This window comes from Oryzias latipes, chromosome 13, assembly GCF_053564925.1.
Source record: "Oryzias latipes strain Hd-rR chromosome 13, Olatipes_Hd-rR_3.1".
Lineage (NCBI taxonomy): Eukaryota > Metazoa > Chordata > Actinopteri > Beloniformes > Adrianichthyidae > Oryzias > Oryzias latipes.
The window spans coordinates 17,667,595-17,692,264 of record NC_136249.1 but is presented as its reverse complement, the minus strand read 5'-3'; the positions used below and the strand labels follow the sequence as shown (position 1 = coordinate 17,692,264).

The 24,670-nt window shown below is 41.1% G+C and overlaps 1 protein-coding gene across 17 annotated transcripts in view; it reads left to right on the top strand.

Moving 5' to 3' along the window:
• eif4g1b (eukaryotic translation initiation factor 4 gamma, 1b) overlaps window positions 1-24,670 on the top strand; it is a 41,094-nt gene that overhangs the window by 1,005 nt on the left and 15,419 nt on the right. For 4 of the 17 annotated variants that reach the window (XM_078956558.1, XM_078956557.1, XM_078956551.1 and 1 more), the window contains exons 2-9: window positions 5,340-5,459; window positions 6,327-6,413; window positions 8,912-8,944; window positions 9,906-9,926; window positions 13,068-13,262; window positions 13,372-13,474; window positions 19,786-19,919; window positions 24,264-24,356. In XM_078956558.1, the coding sequence (XP_078812684.1) occupies window positions 5,385-5,459; window positions 6,327-6,413; window positions 8,912-8,944; window positions 9,906-9,926; window positions 13,068-13,262; window positions 13,372-13,474; window positions 19,786-19,919; window positions 24,264-24,356 (741 nt within the window). In that variant the 5' untranslated portion in view covers window positions 5,340-5,384. Of the gene's footprint in view, window positions 1-5,229; window positions 5,270-5,339; window positions 5,460-6,326; window positions 6,414-8,911; window positions 8,945-9,905; window positions 9,927-13,067; window positions 13,263-13,371; window positions 13,475-17,845; window positions 18,019-18,234; window positions 18,366-19,785; window positions 19,920-23,238; window positions 23,687-24,263; window positions 24,357-24,670 lie in introns of those variants that run through there. The other 13 variants (XM_078956554.1, XM_078956552.1, XM_078956566.1 and 10 more) reach the window with 11 other exon arrangements.

The following is a 24,670-nucleotide window of genomic DNA, read 5'->3' as shown; positions in this document are numbered from 1 at the left end:
TCGGGTTTGTCGCGTGGGTGAGTGAGTAAACAGAAGGACACGCCCCTGTGTCATAACAGACGGCAGTCTGGGGTGAGGAGGGAGTCATTGGACCCCCCCCCCCCCCCCCCCCCACCCACACACAAAACACACGTGCTGTTCCTTAAAATTAAAGGCTGGTGTTCTTGATCATAATGCACAATGCATGATGAATGTTGCTCAAGGCAACGCATGCTTAGAACATGTGAACACGTGGGTCAGAAATGGATGCTGCTGGTCATGCTTGACATGTTCAGGTGCATGACAGAACATCTTAGTTTCCTCAAAAAGGTCTTTATTGGTTCTAAATGTGCACACAGACCTGTATTTCTTCCTCCTGGTTATTGGTTTGAAGGATAGAAGGATGTTCTTCTGTGCGCAAGAATCCAGACCAATTACCGGAGTTCCTCACTGCCTATGTCAGGGAGGCTACTCTCTGGAAAATAGTGATTTCATATTCCAACCTGACACTTTCCCCCACTACCTAAACAACCACTTCCTGTTCTGAGCGATTCATTGATTGACCAACAAACTCACCTGACTCTCAGAGTCCTGTGAATAGCAACAATAGTCTAGTAAGAACTGAACGTCTTTATGAAACATCCATGTCTTCTTCTTGTCAACACTGCATTACTTCAGGGGTTCATGCAAAACAGCCTCAGCCAGGTTTGTTAGTCATTGGTTCTAAAAGTTGTTGGTCTGTAATGTTTTTCATAGATACACTTCAACTGTGAGAGACAGATTGTAAACAAAGAATCCAGTAAATCACATTGTTTGATTTTTAAAGAATTGAATACAAACTTGTGTCCTTAACTATGCAAAGTCATATCAGCTTATTTAAGAGATACCATAATGGTGGGATATTGTTTGGTCAACAGTTTTTAATTCTTATTTAGGGGGGTATTCCAGAAAGCATGTTTAAACTACCCGGACTTTAACAAAAAGGCAAAAAGAGGCTCAGCGGTTCCATCCAGCAATCACACAACAGCTGAACACCGGTGAGCAATTCAAGGATGAAAACTATCAGAGTATGAATCATTATAGTGTGTTTAAAGAGGGGTTAAAGGATGAAAGCTGTGCATCATAATGAAGGTTGTGGGTGTTCTTCTGAACATGGCTGTCTGCTTTGGGTCAGAACGCTGGAGTCTGGGATGGAAAGCTTTGACTGTTCAGATCACAGCCTGGTTTATGTGGGCCAAAACTGAACATGACTTAAACACCACTGAACTAAATGATTGGAAAATATGGTTTAAGTAATACATAGCTGTTTAATCTACTTAACTCTCATTGAAGACACTGTAGGTGTATTATTTGGTATATTCTAGGCTGCAGTTGCTCAGGCGGTTGAGCAGGACGTCCAATAGGCCTGCACAATATACCGCAAATTTATCGTTATCGCAATATCCAGCTCTGCAATATGCATATCGCAAAAGACGGCGAATATCGCAATAAATCGCAAACCCAAAATGTGTTAAAACAATCTTCTAGCAGCTTGAAGCATTTAACGAATCAAATAAATCCCTTTATGCTTTGACCAATCAGATGGACGCCTTCCCATTGTTGACCAATCAGATGGAGGCCTATTATGTTAACCCTGGTCCTGAAGAGCCTCAACCCTGCCTGTTTTCCAGCTCTCCTTAACCAGCTTGCTGTTGATTGGCTGACTCAAGTGATTTCACATCCTGATTGACTGAACACACCTGATTTTGGTTATCATTATCGAGCAGTCTAGGTAGAATTGGAAAACAGACAGGGTTGAGGCTCTTGAGGACCAGGGTTAGCCACCCTGACGTTTGTCCCCCATGTCGATGAGGGTCATTTGGAGTATAATTTTTAAACTGTTGCAATGAAATGGGAATGATGTTTTTGTTTATTTTTCTATTTGTTTATTTACCGCAAATTTATCGTTATCGCAATATTGATCACTAATATCGCATATCGCAAGTTTTCCTCATATCGTGCAGCCCTAACGTCCAATGATCAAAAGGTCTGCAGTTCGATCCCCACTTCTCCCCAGTCAACTTTTATTGTGTCCTTAGGCAAGACACTTCACCCTTCCTGCCTCCAGTGTAGCTCCACTGGTGTGTGAATGCGTGTGAATGTCACGGTGATGGTCAGAGGTGGACACTGGCAGCCATGCCCCTGACAGTGTCCCCCAGGGCAGCTGTGGCTACATCAGTAGCTTACCATCACCAAGTATGAATGAGGAGTGAATGAAGAATGGACACATTGTAAGAGCTTTGAGCGTCTGGATAAGCGCATATAAATCCACTCCATTTTTATTATTATCATTAGGGGTGCATTTTAGGTTTATGTGTTCACTTTTCGTCAAATCCTTTCAGGGGTCAGCACAGTGAGTCAGCTTTTCACTATTTTGTACAGGTGGTTTGGTAGAGATTTTTACGTTGGCTGCCCTTTCTGACACAACCTTGTATTTTATCCAGGCTGGGGACCAGCACAGACTTGGTTCCCCTGTTTTCCCATGTGCCAGTACTACCCGCAGCCATCTGAACCATCCAGCTGCTATATTTCTACGGTTATATTATGGGTGTATTATGTGTATGAGAAATTATAGATGTATTATAAATGTGTCATGGCTGATAATGTGTATTATGGATAGGTCTATGTGTTTTTTAGATGTATTATAGGTGTAGCATAGATGTATCACAGGTCTGCACGAAATGAGGAAAACGCGCGATTTGCGATATTAATGATCAATATTGCGATGACGATTGTTATTTGTGATACATGATGAACAAATAACAAAACAACTCAATGGATCATTTCAATTTCACTGCAACAGTTTAATTTAAATAGGAGTCAACATACCTTAAATCACATTCCAAATGACCCTCGTCTTCCTAAGAGGCGACCATCTAACATTAAAGGAGTCCATCCGATTGGTCAAATGCATAAAGGGATTTATTAGATTTTTTAAATACTTTAAGCTGCAATAACATTGTACCATTTATCACAGTTTACGCAGACTTTTGCGATTTGCGTATTGGACAGCTTGATATCGTGATAACGATAAATTTGGGATTTATTGTGCAGGTCTAATCATGGGTATATCATAGATTTAATATTAGTGTTCTACAGTGAAAGGCTTATTTCTGACTGTTAAAAGCTGAGTTTTAGTCTGGAGTTGACATAACCTACAGCAGCAGCAAAGGCTTTACTGCAGCTCAGCACCAGCGCTGGTGATTGGTTTGCGTGATACGAGTGTGAATCTAAGCTTAACATACAATCTCTTTGAGTAGAAATCAATAAAGGTGAAGTATAAACTAAAAGAATGTGTGAACAGGTCAATGTGGTTTCAGCTCTACTGATAGAGCTTTTATCAGTGGTTGTTACAGTGCAGGGATGTTTGTGGATATGTTTTCTGCTGCATAGTTCTCAGACTCAAAGGGCGAAGTTTCACATTTAAGCTGTATGGCTGCTTTGCATGAGTTCACCGGAAGTGCATAATGTTGGTAGAAAAATGTTACTGTCACAGATTTTTCTTGTTGTTTCCATGAACTCAAGGGAGTGTAGTAAAGGTCACATCTATCCTCAGACAGTTCTCTCCTCACCTAATGATCATCTTGCATGAGCTGTTCTTATTGATGCCTGCAGTCCTTGTCCTTACTTAAGTCTTTGAACCGATGTCAGTCTGTCTGTCCTCAAGGTGGCTTTTATCCTCCAGTTTTCCTGATAACTGGTCATGTTTTGTTTGAGTAATTTAAGTTCATGCTAAAAAACGCTGACTCATCATGACTCGGGCTTTCATCCAGTTTCCTCTGTGTGATAACCGGGGGGGGGGTATGGATGACTGTAAATTCTTAACTATAAACACCATTTGAATCGGGTCATTTCATAACAGTCCAAGGTCTCGTGAATCCATACTTTGGATGGTCCTTTGCTCTCTGATCTTTCGCTTGTATTGTCATTTCCTGTGCATCTCTGAACAAATGCCATGTCTCCCCTTGTCCCTTGACTGCAGATGTTTCCATGTTTTTACTCTATTAAAAGAATGATTATTACATGATTACTGGTGATTGAGCTTCTCATGCAACCATTTCAGCTTTCCTTAAGACCAACAATTACTCTAAAGCCACGTTCTGAATAATTGACCCACAGAGGAGAAGCTCTGATCAGCACTTTAAAGCTGAACAATAGTATTGATTATTGGCTCGTTTTATTTGCTGATTACTTTTCTTGATCAATAATTTAGAACCGCACAGGGTTAATGGACTCGGCAGAGATTTGCAGACACCTAAAGGTGATGGAGGAGTGGACCAGAGTCATGGAGCTCCTTTCAGGATTTCTTCTACTGTAGCCTTTCGTGTCAAAACCTTCAACCTTTTGATGCGATAAGTTACATTTTCTTTGAAAAGGAGCATCTGAAGTCCAGAAACGACATTTTCCAACTCCTGTGTGCACTGAGTGTTTTGTTTACATGTGTGCAGCTGGGTAATGAGAAACAAACAAAAAGAAAATGGAGAGAAATGAGAAATAATTGGAAGTAAGAATTTGATCAATGTGATCAGTTCTGGCTGCAATTTAAACGACAAGGGAGACAAACTTGGATGTATCAGAATGTGTCATGGTTTGATTTTGCGGCACTGACTACAGTAGTCTGACTGAATGTTTATTTTTGAAAATTTTGAAATTCTGTGAAAGGTTATGGTAAAAGTTATGGAAAACTATTGCTAAAAAATGTACGAACCCTGATTGATGAAATTGCCTATAGTATGTAGCTGACAGGAGGATGTTGGAGTTCCGGGATGGGCTGACCTTTTGCTGATTTCTGAGATTTTCATGAAGCTTGGCTTTGAGCTGATGGCGGAGATTGTTCCCTGTTTGGTGATGGGCAGATTTCTGTTGGCTCAAATGGTCTTGATGGTGGAGCTGCTGTTTAATGTTAGGTAAACGATCTCTGTTGTGTGTACAGACATGAAACCTCTGGTGTTTTTGAATGTCATTTCCCTTCATAAAGCTATTTACATTGTTTACTGGTTTAGGAAGATACCATCATCTAAAAAACAGAGTTTACTATATGAAATTGTGTTATTTATTAATATTTGTTTATAATCAGTTTTTTTTAAATCTTCTTAGAGATTCTGTATAGTAGTACTCCCCGTAATTTAAGGCTTACATAACAGGTTATTTAGTGCTTCAATGTGTTTTAACATGTTTGATGTTAAACAAGCTACTTACTTTGTGTTTTAGCTGGTGTTTCTGTTCTTGGGACCTTAAAGGATTCCTCTGTGTAAGGTTGAACATCTTCAGAAGGTCTGCTCCAGACCTCTGAAGTTCTACTCACTTCTGTCCTGTCTTAGTCGTGCACAGGTCCACATCTGCCTCCCCATGCAGACCCCCGTGAAATGAATAAAGCACCACAACCTCTTACGGGACCCCCCTCCGCCCCCCATCCAGCCCCCTCGCCCGGTCTTTCACAGGTAAGATGTGCTGTGTTTAACATTGAAGAGTGACGGTGTTCCATGCAGATGAAAAGTCTGAAAGGGAAGATGATCATTGGTGGGTTGGTGAACACAGGGACTTCCCTGCTTCTGCAAATGCTTTCAGGCAGGTTTATGGACTTAGTCAGAGTTAAAATGACAGTAACCACCTCAGTGGCCTAGTGGGAGAGTGTCCTCCCTGAGACTGGAAGGTTGTGGGTTTGAGTCATACCAGAGACTCTAAAAATGGGTCCCAATGCCTCCCTGCTTGTCACTCAGCTTTAACGGGTTAGATTTGGGGGTTAAACCACTAAAGGAAGGGTTCTCAAGTGCAGTGTTGTCTGCAGCTCACTGCTCCCCCAGAGAATAGGTCAAATGCAAAGAACAACTTTCACACACCCAGGTGCATTACAACTAACATGACTTTAACTTTAAATACCAGGAATTACCTTTTACTTCCTGTATGGACATCCATCCATCCATCCACCCACTACAGACACTATTTTTCACCAGATTTGAATAGAAATCGCAGCTTCGCTGAATTCTGAAGTTCAAGAAAAGCACATGATCCATCTATGCTCCCATTAGACAGCTTCCGTTCCGTACTGAGCTTATGCCCAATAAATCCTTGTAGGATGTTGTTTAACATCCTTAATGATTTAATTCACTAAATTAAAGACATTTTTTGACAGTTTAGTCTTTTTCAAGACAATTAAGTTAAATAATTAACAGTTAAAGCACTTCAAGAACAATTTTCTCCATTAACAATAATGCACAGGATGCTGGGATATTATTGTTTATGACTTTTTTTTTTAATCTTCTGCAGTTAACAGCTTTCTTTCATTCTACTCTTTCTGTCTCTTATAGCCACCGTTTCCCCCTGGCCAACCCCCTTCTGTTCTGTTTGCACCCTCACCACAGCCACAAATGAACCCCACACCGCAGGCCCGACAGGTGAGCCTCCCGCTCCTGTAGGTGCTGGGGTTTGATGTTTATCCAGACATTTTTTATTGGCCTTATTTTAAAAGAGTTAGCATCAAAAGAAAATTTCTCCGTCATGCTGCTAAAGTCTTCTGGGGTGAGACTGACCGAACTTCTGATCACTCAGGTTTTCTTCTTCTGCACTTTAACTCCTATTGTTGGTGTAACCTCCTGTCAGAGTTGGAGCACTGAAGATGTCTGCAGGTCATCTGACATAAGCAGTGAGCTGCTTAAGTAGTTGAACACATTGGGTTTGCTTAAAGTGAACCAGAGTTCGTTTCCCCCGATAATCCGGAACAATTTTTCAATCTGATGGGATTATATCCCATATCCAACTTAAATGAATTACTTCTATTGGTAACAAGTAATTGAGTTAAATTTACTCAATCTAATTTCTTACGTCTATCCAACTCAATATTTTTTTACAACTCAAATTTACATATTTATCTAACTAAATGTCATATTAGTCCAATTCAATTAAATGTTTTTTCTTCTTAATTTATTGTACTTCTAGAACCCTCGTATGTCTTAGTTTGAACCTGCAGATATTCTCATTTTTATAACAGTAAAATGAATGAAACAAAATGGAATTGCAACATAAAACCATTTACCATATCTCTGAATTTATCATTACACCACTATACAGTAGGGCTTCTAAATAAACTCATCATCCTCTCCCTCCCTCTCACTCATGGTGCAGAAAGAATTAAATATAACGGGACAAATAACTACGCAAAACACAGTAAAACATCTAAACAACTAAACACATTTGGTCAAAAAGCCACACTTAAACCTAAATCCGTCCAGACAGGCAAAGGGAATGGTATCCCACAATTCCTTGCGGTGCCAATCTAACCGCAGCACCACAGTTACACCTACTTAATTGAATTAATTTGAATGAAAGAAAAATAACTGTCTGATAACTACATGTTATTTTTAAGTTGGCCGAACTCAAAAAAATGATTTATCTTAAATGAAGAAAATAATTAAGTTAGATCAATGTTAGATCAAAAGTTTATCTTTCCAACATCCATACAAGGTCTTATCATGGAAAAAGTATTATCTGAGCTTCTTCATCCACTAAATCAGTGTTTTTCAACCAGTGGGAGATGGTCAAGTGTGCCGTGGGAAATAAATTTCCCTCATTAACTGATTTAACAACATTTTCCATCTCCAGGATATCAGTTCTTTTTTCATCCAAACACGCCCTGACAAAACACTGAGAAATTAGGAATATGAAAGATCGGAAAATACTTTTTTCTTTGTGTTTATTTGATTCTATTAAAGACATTTTGAGAAGAATGACGGTACCGTGATTTAGCTGCAGCTATAACTGTTTTCTGAAAAGTCTCGCCCCTTTAACTGTCTCCGCCAATCATTCTTGGAATCTTAATCACGTCATCAGTCTGACCAATCAGAAGTGGTTAAAGTCTTCACTTCCTTGTTCTGAATTCTGCTGATAAAGTCGCTCAGTTCCAACAAAAATACAAGCTAAAACTCATCTTCTGTGGTGTAGTTTTCCACAGAATCCGGTGTCAGACCGTAGAAAAAGTGAACAAAACAATGAAGCCCAGAGACGCTAGTCTTTCTGCGTTCGGCGTATTTTTGCACTAAATCTCCTATGATGCATTGGGTTAAAGTAACAGCGAATGAGTCTCTCCTCTTAACGTCTTGAAACCACAACGAACACACATCAAACAGTTTTAAATCTTCTAACTTAACTTTTATTACATCTTTTAGAAAAAACAGCGGCAGCTTCCAGCTTTTTCTCCCACAATTATCACAAAAATGTATGTGAGATTGTGGAGGGGCTGTAGATCAATACAGACTGAGTTTCTCCTTTTATTTTTTTATTTTTTGGATGCTGGTGTGCCGCGGGATTTTTGTCAAGGTGTGCCGTGGCTCAAAAAAGGTTGAAAAACACTGCACTAAATCATCTTCAAATAGACACGCCATGCTGCTTCACCTCTCTGAAAACAAACTAACCTTCAACTAAACCTGCTCCAGACCAGGTTATGTTCAGAGCATGAGTTGCTATGGCAACTTGACATACCCTGAAACATACCTCCATTTTTGGAACCGAAAGCTGAGGTTATCCACTTCCTTAGCCTCAAACTTACAGTGGTAACTAGCATAACCTGCCTTTTGGAATACCACCCAGGAAAGGCCGTGTGACAGTAGTCTGAATAAACACCAAACGCAAGGTACAGGACTCGATCCGTACCAATTTAAGCATATTGGCTCCGTAACAAACGGTTTTCCCAGTCTGAATATATCCTTAAAGGTCGTGGAGCTTTCAGTTCTATAAAACAAAAGCCTTCATGAAAAGTATTAATGTAGAATGTGTTGTCTTTTGACAGTTAGCCTTTACGGTTAACTTTTTAGCAGAAGGGTTCAAAAGTGCCAAATCGTAGAAGTTTGTGAGTGGAAGCATGAACCCTGAGCTTTTCTTTTTTCTGCTTTTCCTCCAGTTTGCTCCAGGGCCTCGCGCTTTACACCAACAGGTACTAACAGCTCCCTAACAGCAGTCAATGAGGCTGTTTGTCTGTCCCTAAGTTCATGTTCGGAAGCGCTGGAGCAGAGTGAAACATGGAAGCTAGTGGTCTGAAGATGGTGTTTACAAACAAACACCTTTAGCCCAAAGGGAATCTTGTCTAACCAAATTTGTTCTTTGTTTTTTTGGGGAAAAGTTCAAAATTTTTAACCAACAAAACATTGGTTGTGTCCGAATTCACTTGCTCCTCCCCGGTTAGTGCACTTTATTGTGGATTCGCCATTTTGTTTTATGGTTTCCGAATCTACAATTCCAAAATCACGTGCCCTGGAAATTTCCCAGAATTCTGTGCAAAAAATAGTATGCATTGATGTTCACTAAAGTTTGCATTGAGTTTTTGTCATTTGAAAAAAAGTATTTGAATTACATTTAAAATACTTATTTAAAACAACCACGTTTTTATCATCAGAACCCAGTGGATTCTTAAAGAGTTTTCATAAATTTTTCATAGTTTTTAATTCAGCAAATGGTTGACATCATAGTTGGAGTTTAAAAAAGAAAGTAGTTTGCGTTTGTCTGAATTTGATAGTCCTCCACTATGTAGTCCTTCAGGGGTTATGGAGTGCATCTGGACACAGCCGTTGTCTTTTCTCACTACCTGAACTAGATTTTAACTTCTTGAAAGTAAGTTAAAAAAAAGCAAACCATGAAATGTTGAAACATTAAAGTGGTTAGCTGGCCCCAAAATAGCTTCTGGAAATGTAAGCATACTTGTTTTTACAGTGCAGCTGCACAGACTGAACCAGGGTTGTCTGTTGTTCCCTGCATGCTGCTCCTTTATTTACTGCTTGGCACAGACTTGCTGTTTTCTGGGCTCTTTCTCTGACTGACTGTGCTACTGTCTCACCTCAGTCCTTCTCTTTGAACCCTCTTCTTGTTTTCATATGATTTTTGTCTGTGTGCTGCTGAAGGGAAGCTTCAGGTCTCTGCAGGTAACTCTGCTTTCTCTATCTTCCCCTTCTCCTGTCCAATCCCCCCTCAACCATGCATATGCATGCAGTGCTGTGCTTTGTTGGCTCGATGTGGGTTTGTTGGCAGTGATGGTTAGCTCTCAGTCTGGCAGCAGAATGCCAATGAGGAGAAAGAAAGAAGCAGCTGATAGGCAGGCACATCTTGTTTTAGTGACCATCGAGCCACAAATTCCTCGACATACAACGAGCAAAGGTTCCCTCTCATCTGTAAAACATCCCAGCATGAACAGGAATTAGTATGAGCCTCTTTTGGATAGCCTTTACTGGTTTATCCAACTTTATACCATGGTCTGGGTGAAAACAGTGGTCCCTCGTCACAGTGGAGGTTACATTCCATAAATAGCCTGTGCATATAGATGTTTTAAGGTTTTAAAACTCCCCATTACACACTTTATACACTTTTCTCAGACAGACGTGACCATTTTCCCACTTTTCTCTCTTGTTGAAACTATCAAAATTTAAATCTTAATTGAAAACTAGGTCCAGTATTTTCAATGAATGAAATATTTGTATAAAATAAAAACAAAGATCTGGGGCCTCATTTATAAACGTTGCGTACGCACAAAAGAAGGCGTACGCCACTCTCTACGCAGTAGTTGATATTTATAAAAAGCAAACTTGATGGGAAAATGTGCGGTCCTTCACGCAAGCTCTGACCCAGGCGTACGCACAAAAACGGGTGAAATGAGAAACGGCGACACCGTCGGCAGATGGAAGAAACGCGTGAAAGTGACAATGACAATACTGCCTCTCAGAAATAACATGACGACCTCACAAAGCAAGTCTTACAATTAACAGCCTACACGAACACCCGTTTGATCGATCAGCAGTGAAACAAACAAAAAAAAATCAAACGAAAATTACAACAGAAATTCAAATGAACACTTATTTGCAGAAAGAAAAGTGAAATATGTTCAGCAATATTGGCATGTTGTGCAATTCATCCTCATAAATAATAGTTAACAGAACGAAATAATGTACAAAACTGATGTTCTCGTCAGTGTGTCCGTCTGGCGGAGCAGACATAGGTGCGGGCGTGCGGACGGACGGACAGACGTACTAATTGTCCACTGGGGAAAGTTCTTTTCATATTAAAACATTTCTTCATAAGCTATGGAATTATGGTATTCATACATATGCCTTTAGTTTTTTTTATCTTTGATAAAACAATGTATGGCGTATTTTTCAACCATTCACAAAGCAACAAGAAATTACAATTGCGCTGAAAAATTTACCATTTCCACGTTGATTATTACCGACATCTGTAGCTTGTCAGATGCAATTAAATGGAGGGAAATAAAATGCCCCATCACAATGCGTAATGACGCACAATGGCTGATCTTGCGCTCTTAGAAGATGTGGCAAATGGAAGAATTCGGAGAGAACGCATCTTTAGACAAGAAGACTTGCTGGCAAACGAGGACGAGTGGCTTATGAGCCGGTTCCGACTTCCTCGAGCCGTCCTCTTGGACCTCTGCCGGCTTTTGGGCCCGCCGTTACAGAGGAGCACTCGGAGGAACCACGCGTGTCACCCGGTGCATCTGGCGCTCCGGTGCCCCCCCACCCCACCCCCACCCCGTGGCAGACACACTCTGGCGATGCAGCTCCAGACGTTTTTTTGCCTCGACTTTGATGTCCGACCATTTCTTTTTCATTTCGGCCACGGTCCGAGGTTGTGAGGCTACAGCATTTACGGCGTCTGCCTTTTTGGCATTAGTAATGCCCACACTGTGCCCTCCAAACAACACTTTTCTCCTCTTTTCCACCTCGCCAACGATAACTTGTACTTCACATTGAGTGAAGTTACGTTTTTTTGATTTCCTCCCTGTGTTTGCTATGATCTCGCAAGACATGAATATTAATTTGTGGGCGTTTCACGGACTATTTATGGGCAACTATAGGTGTGTCATGAAGCCGCAAAAGCTGCGCAGCATTTAGAATTGGTTGTGATTTATTAAGGGAAAGATGCGTAGGATGTGCGTGCGCACGGTTTTATAAATCCGAATATTTTTGTGCGTAAGCACGTCCTATGTTTCATCCGTACGCCACTTCTGACGCAAATCCTACGCAAAGTTTTATAAATGAGGCCCCTGATCACGATTGAAGATTTATGTATATGTGACAAACTGAGCGCATTCTGTACAGGGGACACTGTATGGAGGAGATTGTTTGTGAAGATCAACAGCCAATAGGGATGCAGAACACAGTACTCTGTGAAAAAAAGAAAAGCATGCAAAATAGCATGCAAAAAAACTGACAAAAACAGAAAAAAAAACCAGCAAAGGACCACTGTACTCAATTCTGATTGGCTGCAAGGTGTCCATTAAGTAAGATACATTATACCTTACTTATTGGACACCCTGCAGCCAACCATTAAAGTAATGAAATTAAATAATTGGATGTAGCATATTTATTAAGATACTACTTTATTAATCTTGTTATTTTAACATTTAAATAGTTTTTCACAATAAGCAGACTATTTGATATGCGTTGTGATGCATTGTCATGGTAACTGTTACCGAGCCAGAAACAACCACGCTCTACTGCAGCCGGTATAAGCACCGGAAGATAGTGGTATATAAGCTTAACGTCATGCTATGTGACTAAAACCATCATTTAAAGGGAAAGTTCACCTCTTACCCCTTGGTTTTGTCCACCTAACATGACCTTTAGCACATATACAACTTCCCCCCACTGGTTAGTCCTCATCCACCAGCTGCAGCAGAGCGTGCAGCAGATTACCATCACGTGTCTCACCACAATAGTTTGTTTCTTATGGAGACGATTTAAACATTTAAAAAAACTAAATTAAAGTACTAATGATAGATGTAATATTTTGTTCTTTTGTAAGGGACCATGGGATAACCAGAACTAGGCCCTTTGAGGTGTCAGAAATTAATGGACTTTGTGGAACCAACCATCCATGATGTATATCAGTTTCTGACACTCCTCTGGCATTATCCTTTACGTGTCCATGTTCTGCCATCACCCCTGGATTTTTTTTTTTGCTTTTCAGTCTTTGGTTTCTCCACACTTCTCCTCATCTCCATTTTAAATTCTATTGTTTTTTTCTTCTTCCTTTGTCTCCTAATACCTCCTCAGCCATTCTACACCAGCAGGACAGGGCTGGCTCCCAGCACTGGCTCTCGTGGAATCCCCCCCAGCAGTGCCCCCCGTGCCGTGACTCCCACCCATGTGTACCAAGCAGGCCCTGGCTCCCAAATGATGATGATTCCTCAGCAACAGCTGTCCTTCCCCAGCTCACCTCAGGGTCCGGCCTACTTCATACCTGGGCAGGTGAGCAAGGCATCCAAAATGAGGTCAGCCTTTTCTGACCTGCAAAACAGGATTTTAATGACTCTGCTTCTGTCTTCCTTCCTTCCTTTTTGTGTTCTATTTTTCTTAGTACCGGTCAGCCGCTTATATGACGACACCCCAGCAGTACCCAGTCCCAGCAGGAACTCCAGGCTTCTACCCTGGAACCAGCCCCGCTGAATATGGTACTTTTGGTAAGAGGCTCTGCCCAGGGCCTCACTTTTGTCACTTATTCACCAAAACACATCCATTAAAAAGAAAAACACGTTTTTATTACTCACATTAGTAGACTATAACAGCAAACCTGCATGTAAATAACATGTCCAATCTTTTTTTTTTTAGGGGGGGGGGGTCTTTTATAGTTATGGATATTAATGACTGTCAGGGTTATGACTTTTCCTTAACAAAGAGAAGAACCACACAGGAAATTAGATTAGAAGCCTTTCTGTCACGGCGCTAACTGCGACAGAGGAGTTCTGTCTTCCCAGTGTAACCAGTGGCTGGGGTTGATAACATGAAAGTGGGTCATTCAAGCAGGCAGAACAGGAACATCATATCTTGTACAGTCAGCACCTAGCACGTCAGTGTTTTGTTCTTTTACTGAAAGACAGAACTGAGACGCAATCATTTTCTGGTGAAAATAGCGTGTAAGGAAATGATACCTACGGTACGTGAACCCCAACAATGACTTTCAAAACTGGGTTTCAGTTTTTATCACCGCTCTCTATAGTTTTCAGTTTTTTTCACAAAATAAAGCTTTTTTTCATTTTGGTGAGTTTTGAGGAAGACCTACCGTAAATTCTGGACTATAAAGCGCACCCGATTATAAGCCGCACCCACCCAGTTTCACGTGTTCAACTACTTTTATACATACACAAGCCGCATCGGAATACAAGCTGCATGTACTAGGCAGCATTGACATCCTGACAAATCACATTCTGACTCCCAGAGTAAGTGTGATGCATTGGCACACTGTGGGTGGAGCCAGCATTGCCTCAGGCTCATGTATTTGAGTGCACCTACATCTGCCAAACAGCATGGACCTCTATTCTGTTCACAAGTTCCTCAGTTATGTTTTTTTATTTTATTTTTTTTGTTTTTTTTACTTATTGACAATCTAGGTATCATACATAAAATTACAAACAGTAACCATATAATCAACATTACATCCCTCAGTTATGATGAGGAAATTTACATCCGCGATTCCCCATTTCCCATGAGTCTTAGGGGCTAAAAGTGTCACGCAGCTAACCGGCTTTTCCAAACCCGTTGGTGATGGTGGATTTTTTGACGCTGCTTTTAACGATTGCTTTTAACTTGAAAGCTTCATCATATTGTAGCGGCAATCACGTGCACGTTGGGTCTAATGGCACCAAAGGATTCTGGGATGCGGCCGGGCATGCGTGTTTCGTTTTGTTGAACCATGACTGAAATGTCTAAGACCTGAAGTCAACACCATGCTGTTTGGCTGCTGATAGGTGTGTTGAAAAACAATTGACTTGTGCTTGATGTTAGATAGAGAATTCAAACCATTCACTGAGTCCGAAAGTACGTACATGGCGGCCGCCAATTAATCCATAAATTAGCCGCGTCACTGAATAAGCCGCAGGGCTGTAAGCGCAGGAAAAAGGTAGCGGCTTATAGTCCGGAAATTACGGTAGTTTTCAAACAGCCTGGCCATAGAGAGGAGTGGTCCCATCTAAGAGGAGTGCAAGTGTGTCTTGGGGCCTATACAGCCACCTCAAGGGATGGAAAAAAAAGGGACCGTACCATTATCGTGCGTGTGGTAAGTGTATCATGAAGTATTTGTAAGGCTAGAGGAAGTTGCACGCACTTATGACAAACGGACGATGAGTTCTTATGGTGTTGTACAGTGTCCTTATGCTACTCTTGTTGTTAGTAAGGTGCTAGTACTGGTTCCTTACTGACTGTTCACAAATGCTCGCTGCACGGAAGGCACTCCCACATGGGCTCCTTTTGCAGTCTGCAGGATTTGGGGGGGGGGGGGGGGGGTGAAAAAGTGAAAATACGCCAGCGTCTCACCTACATCACCCTTACTCCCTTATGTGTTGTATAAGTGTTCACTGCGACCAATGCAGAAAAAAATGGGCATGAACATTTTCTCCCTACGTGGTCACAGAGCAGTCTACCACCTTGTTATACTGTGCGTGCCCCATACAGGTCTGACCATTTTTCACTCGCAGACGACCCGTATGCCCCTTTTAAGGACAGTTAGGACTAAGGTCCAGTTTAAACTTCATAGTGATTTGTAATCGCTTGGGTTGCGTTGGTTGCAAGGCCATAGGAAGGGGATTGCTCAAATTGCTGCAATTGTGATACAAACTCATTACATTAATTAAGATTTGAATTTAATGCCCATAGTGCAATTGTGAACATTTAACCAGAACTTATTTCATGCAATTAGAAGACACGACTTTGGAGCAAACTTGATCCAGAAAATTGCTGTTTCCACATCCCAGGATTTCTAAACCACGTTCTAAATACATGAGGGGTTGGTTATTATGTCATTCTGACTCAGTTTAAAAAAAGAAACACAAGAATCTCACTACACATTTACTTTATAATGCAACTTTTGGTATTTTGGATAATTTCAAATGACCTTTTGTTTAAAAGTAAAGTTATCTGGTATGTTGAGGCATTTGAAAAAAACACTGTTGTACTATCTCAAAGATCTCTACATACGCTTTCACTATAAATAAAATACCAAACCACTGAAATGCTGGAGATAATCCATCAGGCTGGAAAAGGATAAACACCACTCAGAAGTTTGTTGCAGGTATTGAGAACAGTTGCCAGCTAACTTAGTATGCAATTCAATTCAATTTTCAATTCAATTTTATTTGTATAGCCCAAATTCACAATAACAGTCGTCTCAATGGGCTTCGTATGGGTAAGTTAGTACGTTAAGTTAGTACGAACTAAACTGCACGATTCCAGGAGGATCGCGAAATGATTGATGCAATGGCCAATTGATATGAAGTATAAACTGGCCCTAAAGCTTTACTAATCCCGTTTCAGTCTACATGAGGACAGTTAAGGTCAACTCCAAGGTTATAGATTGAAGTGAAACCTGCAGTACTTTTGCATTCATGCCACATTTTTACTTTGGATCAAATGACAGGATTTGAAGGTAATGCAGTTTATCCTGTAAAACCAAATTCTAGAAGTAAATGAAGACTGTAAGTCATGCAGGGATTTTAAATAACACAAACATCGGAATCTGCTAGTCTGTCAGTTCAATGTATTTAACAACATGAAATAACACAAACCAACATCTGTTAATATGTCGGACTGTTTCTTTACCTTGATGCAGTCGTCTTGCAAACTTGTGTTACATCTCCCTCTAGAGGTGACAGTAGGTCAGACGGTAAACTCCCTGACCTTTACTGGCAGGCATGTGAACTATTTGTTGACCCATGGTTCATCAGCAATGCTCACAGACAGACCGGTCAACACAAAAACCCATTTTACTCTTTCATGTCCTGCTCTGTCCCTTTAAGGCAGGAAGAACAATGACACTTAAAGGCAGTTAATCTTTGAATGATGTTTTTTTTTACTAGATTACAGTCACGTTTGTCAGTAACAAAAAAATATCTATAATTTATATTCATATATCTATAATTGACCTTCAAAGTTTACTTTGAAGGTGGAGAAAGTCTGAGGTGGATGAGGTCATCACAAAAGCTCCTGTGCTGTTTTCTTTCTCTGCTGCCTTGTGAGTTTGTGCCGTAGCTGAGCAGTCTTACATTTCAGGGAGGGAGGGAGTAACAGAGGAAAGACGGAGCTCTGTGATTGGACAGGCAAGAATGTCAAACACGTCCTTTAGTTGGTTTCATTTCAGCTCCTCAGCCCCGGTCTCTATAAGGACACACAGATTCTTCCTGACTCATGAACTGCTTCGTGGAGCTTCGCCACCTTTGTTAGGCGAGATGTTGTCATAGAACATCTGAAGCAGTAATGCACACGTGAACACGCGTGAACGAAATAGTTTGTGTTCCTCTGTTAATTAGAAAAAAACCCACAAAAGTCATTAAACTTGAATGAGAGAAAAGTTGTGATAAACATTTACTGAAAATGTTTATTTGTAAAACGTTTTAAATCCTTCTAGAAACGAGCCTGAACATAAATGATGGTACCCGTAACTTAATATTTAGTAGCATGATCACGTGACTACTGCTTTATTTTTAACTCTGATCTGCCCATCGGCACCCCTGCAAAACACATCAGCTTCTTTTCTTAAGACTTCAAAATGAAACTTTCATGTTTGCCATTAGTTTGTGTTATATTTTGTGATGAGTTGATGCATTTTATTTTTAAAAGAAATGCAAATACAAAGTTCGGATACGGCATCTTTATGTCCCAAACATTGCAGATCAGATAACGGATGGACTGACTTTTGTAGGTAGGGGTGGGGGGTGGGGCTCTTGGACTGTAAAAGCTTGGACCGACTGTTCAGTTTTACTCCATCATGCCACAAAGGAGGAAATGGTGGGAGGAACCAAGAAAGGTCAGGGGAGGAGCAAAATGGAGCCATGCTGTCAGGGGGCGGGCTCAACCCAAAAAGAATCCTGAAAGGTAGAGAGGTACTGAGGACAGCAGGTAGAGAGGGGGTTTGCGAAGGAACCCCCCTCTCTGTTTTTCATCTAAACGCTGGTTTTCACTCAGCAGGAATTCCTCATGGGCAACCGCGGGTCTCAGGAGCAGCAGGGCCCCCAGGGTAGGCAACATGCCCGTTTTTCAGATCTCCCAAACTTTGGGCTTCAGTGGTTTGTGAGTAAAGTTTTAAGGATCTTATTTACAACATTGGGGCCCCGTCTAAGAAGAGGGTTAGAAAACGCTCCCCTTCTCCCTTCTCTTCTTTTTCTGTTGCACTCCGGTGTCCAGGAACCTCGGTGGGTTTTTTGACTATATTTAGGCTTGAGTTCCTGGTCAACAATGCAGACTCAGTAACATGAGTTAGACCGAGTTGAACGCAGAAGGGCAAAGAAGCAGCGACAAGCTCCTGCTTAAAGAAAAAAGGCCTTTTAGAATCTTCTTCTTTTTGAAATGCTGAGCAGTCAGCAGGTAATGTCATTCAACTGCTGCATGGATTGTTGACATTATTCACCAGGCTGGCTAAAACGGGGGCTGTGGATGTGATAAGTCTATGGCCATAAGAGGTGAGGGTCAGCAAAGCAGGTCTGAGCAAACACTGACTGCTGTGTCATGCTCTGTAAGTAAACTGCTGCCATTTTTCCACTTGGCTTATTTAGTGATATAATATCACATATATGGAGATAGTTTACTTTGAAAAGCTTAGCAAAGGCATGATATATGGTAGGTCCTTTAAATATGTGACACAGAGATCACTGCCTCTAAGTTATACTGCATTGGGTTGACTGACTTTTTCATTTGCACATTAAATGTCATGCATGCTTGCACAACAAAACATAATAAGGGTGGGATTATATAAATTCACCACTTCCACTCCCTTTCAAGTAATTAATTCAACTCTATTGGATAATCATATTTATTAGATTCAGTGTATGTGTACAAATATGTGCAAAAATGTTTATTTGTGATTAGCAGTAATTATATTATCAAGAAGTTGTCTCATCAATATATGAATTAATATTTAAATAGATTTAATATATGTATTTTTTATTATTATCTTTTTCCTTTTTTTGTTTGCTCAAATTAATAGAAATAAACAAATTATTTAATCAAATCAATTAATATTTTTTGTCTGTGAGAAAAGGGCAGTAAACTCTTTTTTTTTCTTCCTAGGGGTATGATGATTCATTTTACCCAAAAATGTATTCATATCATAATTTGTGGTTAACAATATGATTCACTGTTGTTATTGGTTCATTCTTCACGATCTAATTGGATTCAATTACTGAGGTAAAATCGATCCAGGACATCTTTAGCCAAAACTTCATCCAGTGCGCCGCAGAGATAAATGCCTGGATACTGAACAGTATGGCGGATGTTTTCCAGATTTCTTGCAAGACAATCAAGTGTAAATTAAATGTGTACAAAAAAACAAGTAAACAAGAATTAACAGCAAATCCATTCACATTGTAGTTTCATGAAGTTCAGCCCACTGGTTTTCCACATCAAATTAACTTAACACAGAAGGAACATTTTTAGAACATTACACATCACATGTGTGTTGTCTGCTGTGATGCACTTGATTTTTATTTACGTTATAGTAAATAAACTTACCATGTCTCAATCCAAATAGTATTTTCCAATTTCAATATAATCCATTCATTTCATTTTGAAGGGATTTTATAATGTGATGCGATTGATAACTTGCCTAGGACAGATCAGTCGGGTTTGATTCCAGGAATATAAATTGATTTATTAATCAATTGTTACACCCCCTTAGTTTTTAACCAAAGAAATTCCAAGAACGTTTGTTCTGGAAAACGCATCAGAACCACAGTAGAACCACAGCTGTGTACATGTTGGTGCCTTTTCTCTTTTTCATCCAAAACAGGGGCGTTTTACCCCGCTCAGCCTCAGTTCCCCCCCCCCGTTCAGGCTGGGCCGGTGATCATGAACCCAGCTCCTCAGCAACAGCAACCACCCCAGCCCCCCCAGCACATCTCAACCAAGCGGGAACGCAAACAGGTACAGGTGTTCCTGTGCAGCACAGAACTCTTTTTACATATTTCCTGAAGTGTTGTCTCCTGAGTTTTACACGTGTCCAATAGTAAATAAACTAGTCCAGATTGATTTTAAAAGGAAAATGAGTCCAACTTTAGGGAAAGGACACTTTCACTTTTTGTTTTTGTTTTTTATAAAACAATCTGTAAAATACTTTAGTAGCTCATAATGATAAGAACTCATTATCATTGTCAGTTGTTCACATTTTGAAATCCTTAAGTATTGTTCTGTTGAGTCAGATGAAAATTCCTTTGGGTGCATTTTTTAACAGACATTATCTTTTAGCTTTTTCCCTCTGACACTTTTTTAATGTACAGTGGTCCCCCGCTATAACGTGGTTCACCCTATGCTGCCACGCAGTTTCACACATTTTTTGTTTTGTTTTGCAGCTGTGTATGCTTTTTTCTCAATCGTGCATTGTGTTCTGCGTCCTGATTGGCTGTAGTAGACTATTGACAGTGAGTGTCCTCCGTCCCGTGTCTCCTGAACAAAATCTGATCAGCTTGCAGAGATTATCTTAGTTTTCATTCTATTTCATTTTCATTTCTATGAAGGTTTGAACTTTGAGAGTTTGAAGAAAAGACAAATGTGTAAAAATGTTCATGTCTGTTGGATAAAGGTGTAGAAAGTGTGAAGTGATGGGTTTTATTGCCTTAAAACAATTATCCTAAGATATAAAGATGAATACCTCGCAGATTTCATTTTTTGTGGGAGATTTAAAAAATGCAATTCCCACAAAAGTGAGGGAATACAGTCTTTGTTCAAAATATGATGGCATTTATGTCATTGTAAAGCTGCAATAATTTTCACCAGTTTTAAAGGTTTGGTGTAGGAATGCATCTCATTTGTCTGGTTATCACTTTGAGCTGGTCTCCCTGCAGAACCAGCTTGGTCTGCTTCTCTCCAGCAGAAGCAGCATCGGGGAAAATGCTGCACAGAACATCGTGATGCTTCTGACCTTGTTTGGTATGCCTGGCAGCGTTTGATGGTGCAAAGGTTTCTGCTGAAGGTCTTCATTGATGATTCACCTCTGATGTATGGGTGGAACTGAAACAAAGCTGTTTAATTTCTGCTCTGTTTGGCCTGATTTTAGTTTCACTATTGATTTGATGAACATCATTAATATATTGGAACAAAAACAAAGTTGAGTATTTGAGCTGCAGCTTTAAAGTTGTGCCTGGAAGCTTCCTCTCATGGCCCATCATTCCTGTTGCTCCGTTCAGGCTCAGTGTGGGATCAGTTAAAAATCAAAGAGCATCTTTGTCTTGCTGTGATGTTCTGAAATTATGTTAAATGTGAATTTTTGACCTCTGATGGGCTATTTGTCTAGACCAGGGGTCGGTAACCTGCGGCTCCAGAGCCGAATGCTGTGGCCTGCGTGTTTTTGTAAAATAACTATCATGTTCTCCGATTGTTGTGGTGCCTTTAACACCGTCGAGTAGTGCAAGCGGGCAGAAGGAAGAGAGTGCAAAGGGGGCGTGTCTGCAGCTGTGAACGCCGACAAGAGTCTGTTATGGGATGGAAAGTTCTTCTAAAAAGAGTGACATTCTTGTAGGCGGCACATGAGCGGCCCAAAAAAATAAATTTTGTTCCTAGACAAAAACCACCCATTTCCGCGTAAAATAAATTAAATTTAGTTAAGGCGCCCCTACTATCCTGTCAACTTGCTGCTATGATGACCGTATGTTGCGCTGTCTGTGTAGTTCACGCTGGAGGGGGGGGTTGCACACGGGGGAAAACAACTTGGAGCTGCAGAGGTGTGAACAGGTAGAGAGGCGGGGGCGGGGCTTAGACTCACCGCTTATGATTCCAGACCCGCAACAAACTAACAGCTGCTTCCTAATAAAAAATAGTTGTCATCCATAAAATTATTATAATTTATGAGGTTTACTGGATTTAAAGAAGAAAAAATAGAAAGGAGTCTGCATCAAAGTGAATTTGTTTCCATCATCTCATTCATCTTAACTCTGGGTGTTTGACAGACGCGAAAGTCTATTCAAGGTTGTGGAAAATGGACAAAAGATCAAAGGACACATCACGCTCATAAATAATTAAATTAAATAATTAAATAAATATCCTGACAGCATTTTGAATCAATACAAGTATTCCCAAATAAACTATCGCAATATTTCGGCGAAACAATTTTTTTTCTAACACCACTAGTGTTGCGGCTCCCAGTGCTTTCATTTCTGTGGGAAACTGATCCAATTGGCTCTTTGAGAGGTACAGGTTGCCGACCCCTGGTCTAGACTTTATTGAGAATAGAGTTTTTAAATTTAATGTTTTTCTAACGAGAAAGTTCAGTTTGAATTTGTTTCAAAATCTACAGACAAAGATCAGCATTTCTTCAACAACCCATCCTGATTAAAATAGTGTTTTTTAGTGTTTCTGTAGCGTTTTTTTCACGATGGAGGACATATATAAAGAAAATAAAGATAAAATTGGCCTTTTTTAAGTATTATTATTAATTTAAGCAGGAATCAGGATGAGGACAAAAAAAATCAGTTTAAAAAAGAGCTTATTTGTGATGTAGAAAATCCACTCCACTCTGATGCATCGCTAGCAGACGATTAGATTCATGTACGTCTTTGTTTCTTCCTCTGGGCTGGTATTTGGCTCCAAACTGTACGTCTGGATGACTGCAATATTGCTGACCATTTTGGTTGCACTGGTAATGTTAGGTTGGGGTTGTGAGGAGCAATAAGCTAGCGGGAGGCTGCATAAACAGAGAGGTCTGTGCCATAGGGAGGGGAAGGATGGGGGGGGGGGGGGGGGTTGCTCCGTGCCAACGGTCCCGCCCACAACTCAAAGGGCGATATTCTAATTTCTGATGAACTTCTGCTGCTCTGCAGAAACTATGTTCTAGAAAGTGAGTTGTTGTTTTTTTTTTTGGGGGGGGGGGGGGGGGGGTAAAAACAGCATAATCATAATGAAAAGACCACTGGAAATAATTGTGTAGATGCCCCTCTCCCATTATCACCCACTATCAAAGTGGTAGTGTTTGGCTGACCTGCAGGAGCGTCACGGCGCATAAAGAGAAAGATATTTTCTGTCAGCAGGATCAGTCCCTCTGCTCTGTTTTTTTCAGATGACTGAAAAAACTGAGTGAACTCTGATTCTGTATGGCTCCCAACCCCTCCCCATGGTGAAGAGAACATCAGGAGGGGAGGGAAGCCAGGGACGTGTCAGCACATAGTTTAGCTCCACGTGGCCACTGGTCTCCTCCCACCTGGCAGCAGGGAGGGCGAGCTTCCTTCTGCTGCTGTGGCAGCGCCCCCCCCTTACTGAGAGCTGGTTTCCTGAACATCGTTGAGGCTTTGGTGGAAACAAACGGAGATTAGAGTTAAACTCGTCTTAGCAGCAGAAACAGACAGAGGGGAGTTTCTCCTGAAACCGAGTGCTCATTTGATGAAGTGTTTCTCCCTGGAATCACTCCCATTCCCTCAGCATGCCCCTCCCTCGGTTTCTGACCCCCTTTAACTGTCTGTTAGTGGGCGGGGGTGCGCATTCCTTAAGCAGAGCTTTACAAGGCCAGTCGCTTGCTGCTTTTCTCCCCGCCTGTTCTGCTTAGTGTGTGAGAAGGGGGAGTCGTCAGGTTGCTGGGGTGTCAGACGTTAAGTCCTGCTCTACTCTGGAAGATCACCATGTGAGGGAAACTTGGGTGGAACTACGCTGGATCTGAGTCCACGCCTTCCAAAGCTGCTACTTCAGGATGAAAGAGGCCCGTTGAGGTTGGTAGAGCTTCCAGAGAGGAGCTGCTAACAGTCCGATCAGGGAAAGGTCATTCATGTTGAGCAAACAAAGTTCCATTAAAGTTCACAGCAGGACGGAGTCCAAAAGCTCAGGAGCGTCAGCTTCTGCTGTTGAATGTTGATCTCTGTTAGCAGCGTGTTAGCTTCACTCACCTACATAGCAGAGTTTACAGACCTTTACAGAGCATTTGAAAGAGAAAAGACGCAGTTAAGGCTGCAGAGATGCTCCCAGCTGTTGTTATTTGCAGTGTTGTGTACACATGGGGTGCTGCTGCCTTTGATTGTCTTTGAAAGAGTCTGGCATTTTCACGCCGGCTTAAAGCAGCAGGGCACTCGAACATTTTGTCTTCAAGATGATCAGTTTAACATAAAGCTGTTGATTTGTTGTGTAAACCAGATGGTGTTGTGGTTTCTACAAACTGTGAAAGTGTGGACCATCTTGGGTGAAGATGTTGCATTCTTCTCATAATCTGCTCTGTTCTTGTTTGGTTTCTGCTGTAGCTCTTATTCGAACAATTCTCTCTTTATCTGACGTCTTTCTTTCTTGACTCCACAGATCAGAATAAGAGACCCTAACCGGGGAGGCCAAGACATCACAGAAGAGATTATGTCAGGGGGCCGGACTGGCTCTACTCCAACCCCTCCTCAGGTCAGCTTAACCAACACATTCCTTTAAATAATGCATGTCAGTTTGGTCTGACATCATAGCATTTAAATGCTATGACAGACCTGATGTCCAGCCCTGATCCAGGAAGGCCACCGAGTTTGTTTTCCAGATCTTCCCGCTGTACTTGCTGCTGATAACAAGATTAGGTGTGTTCAGTCAGCAAGCAAGAAGAGCAGGGATAGCTGGAAAACGAGCAGGGGGTGGGGGCTCTCCAGGACCAGGCTTGTAGACCTCTGAGCTACATTTGACAAGTGCTTTAGACCCCCAGTCTGTGTTTTCCCTCAGAGACTTAGAAT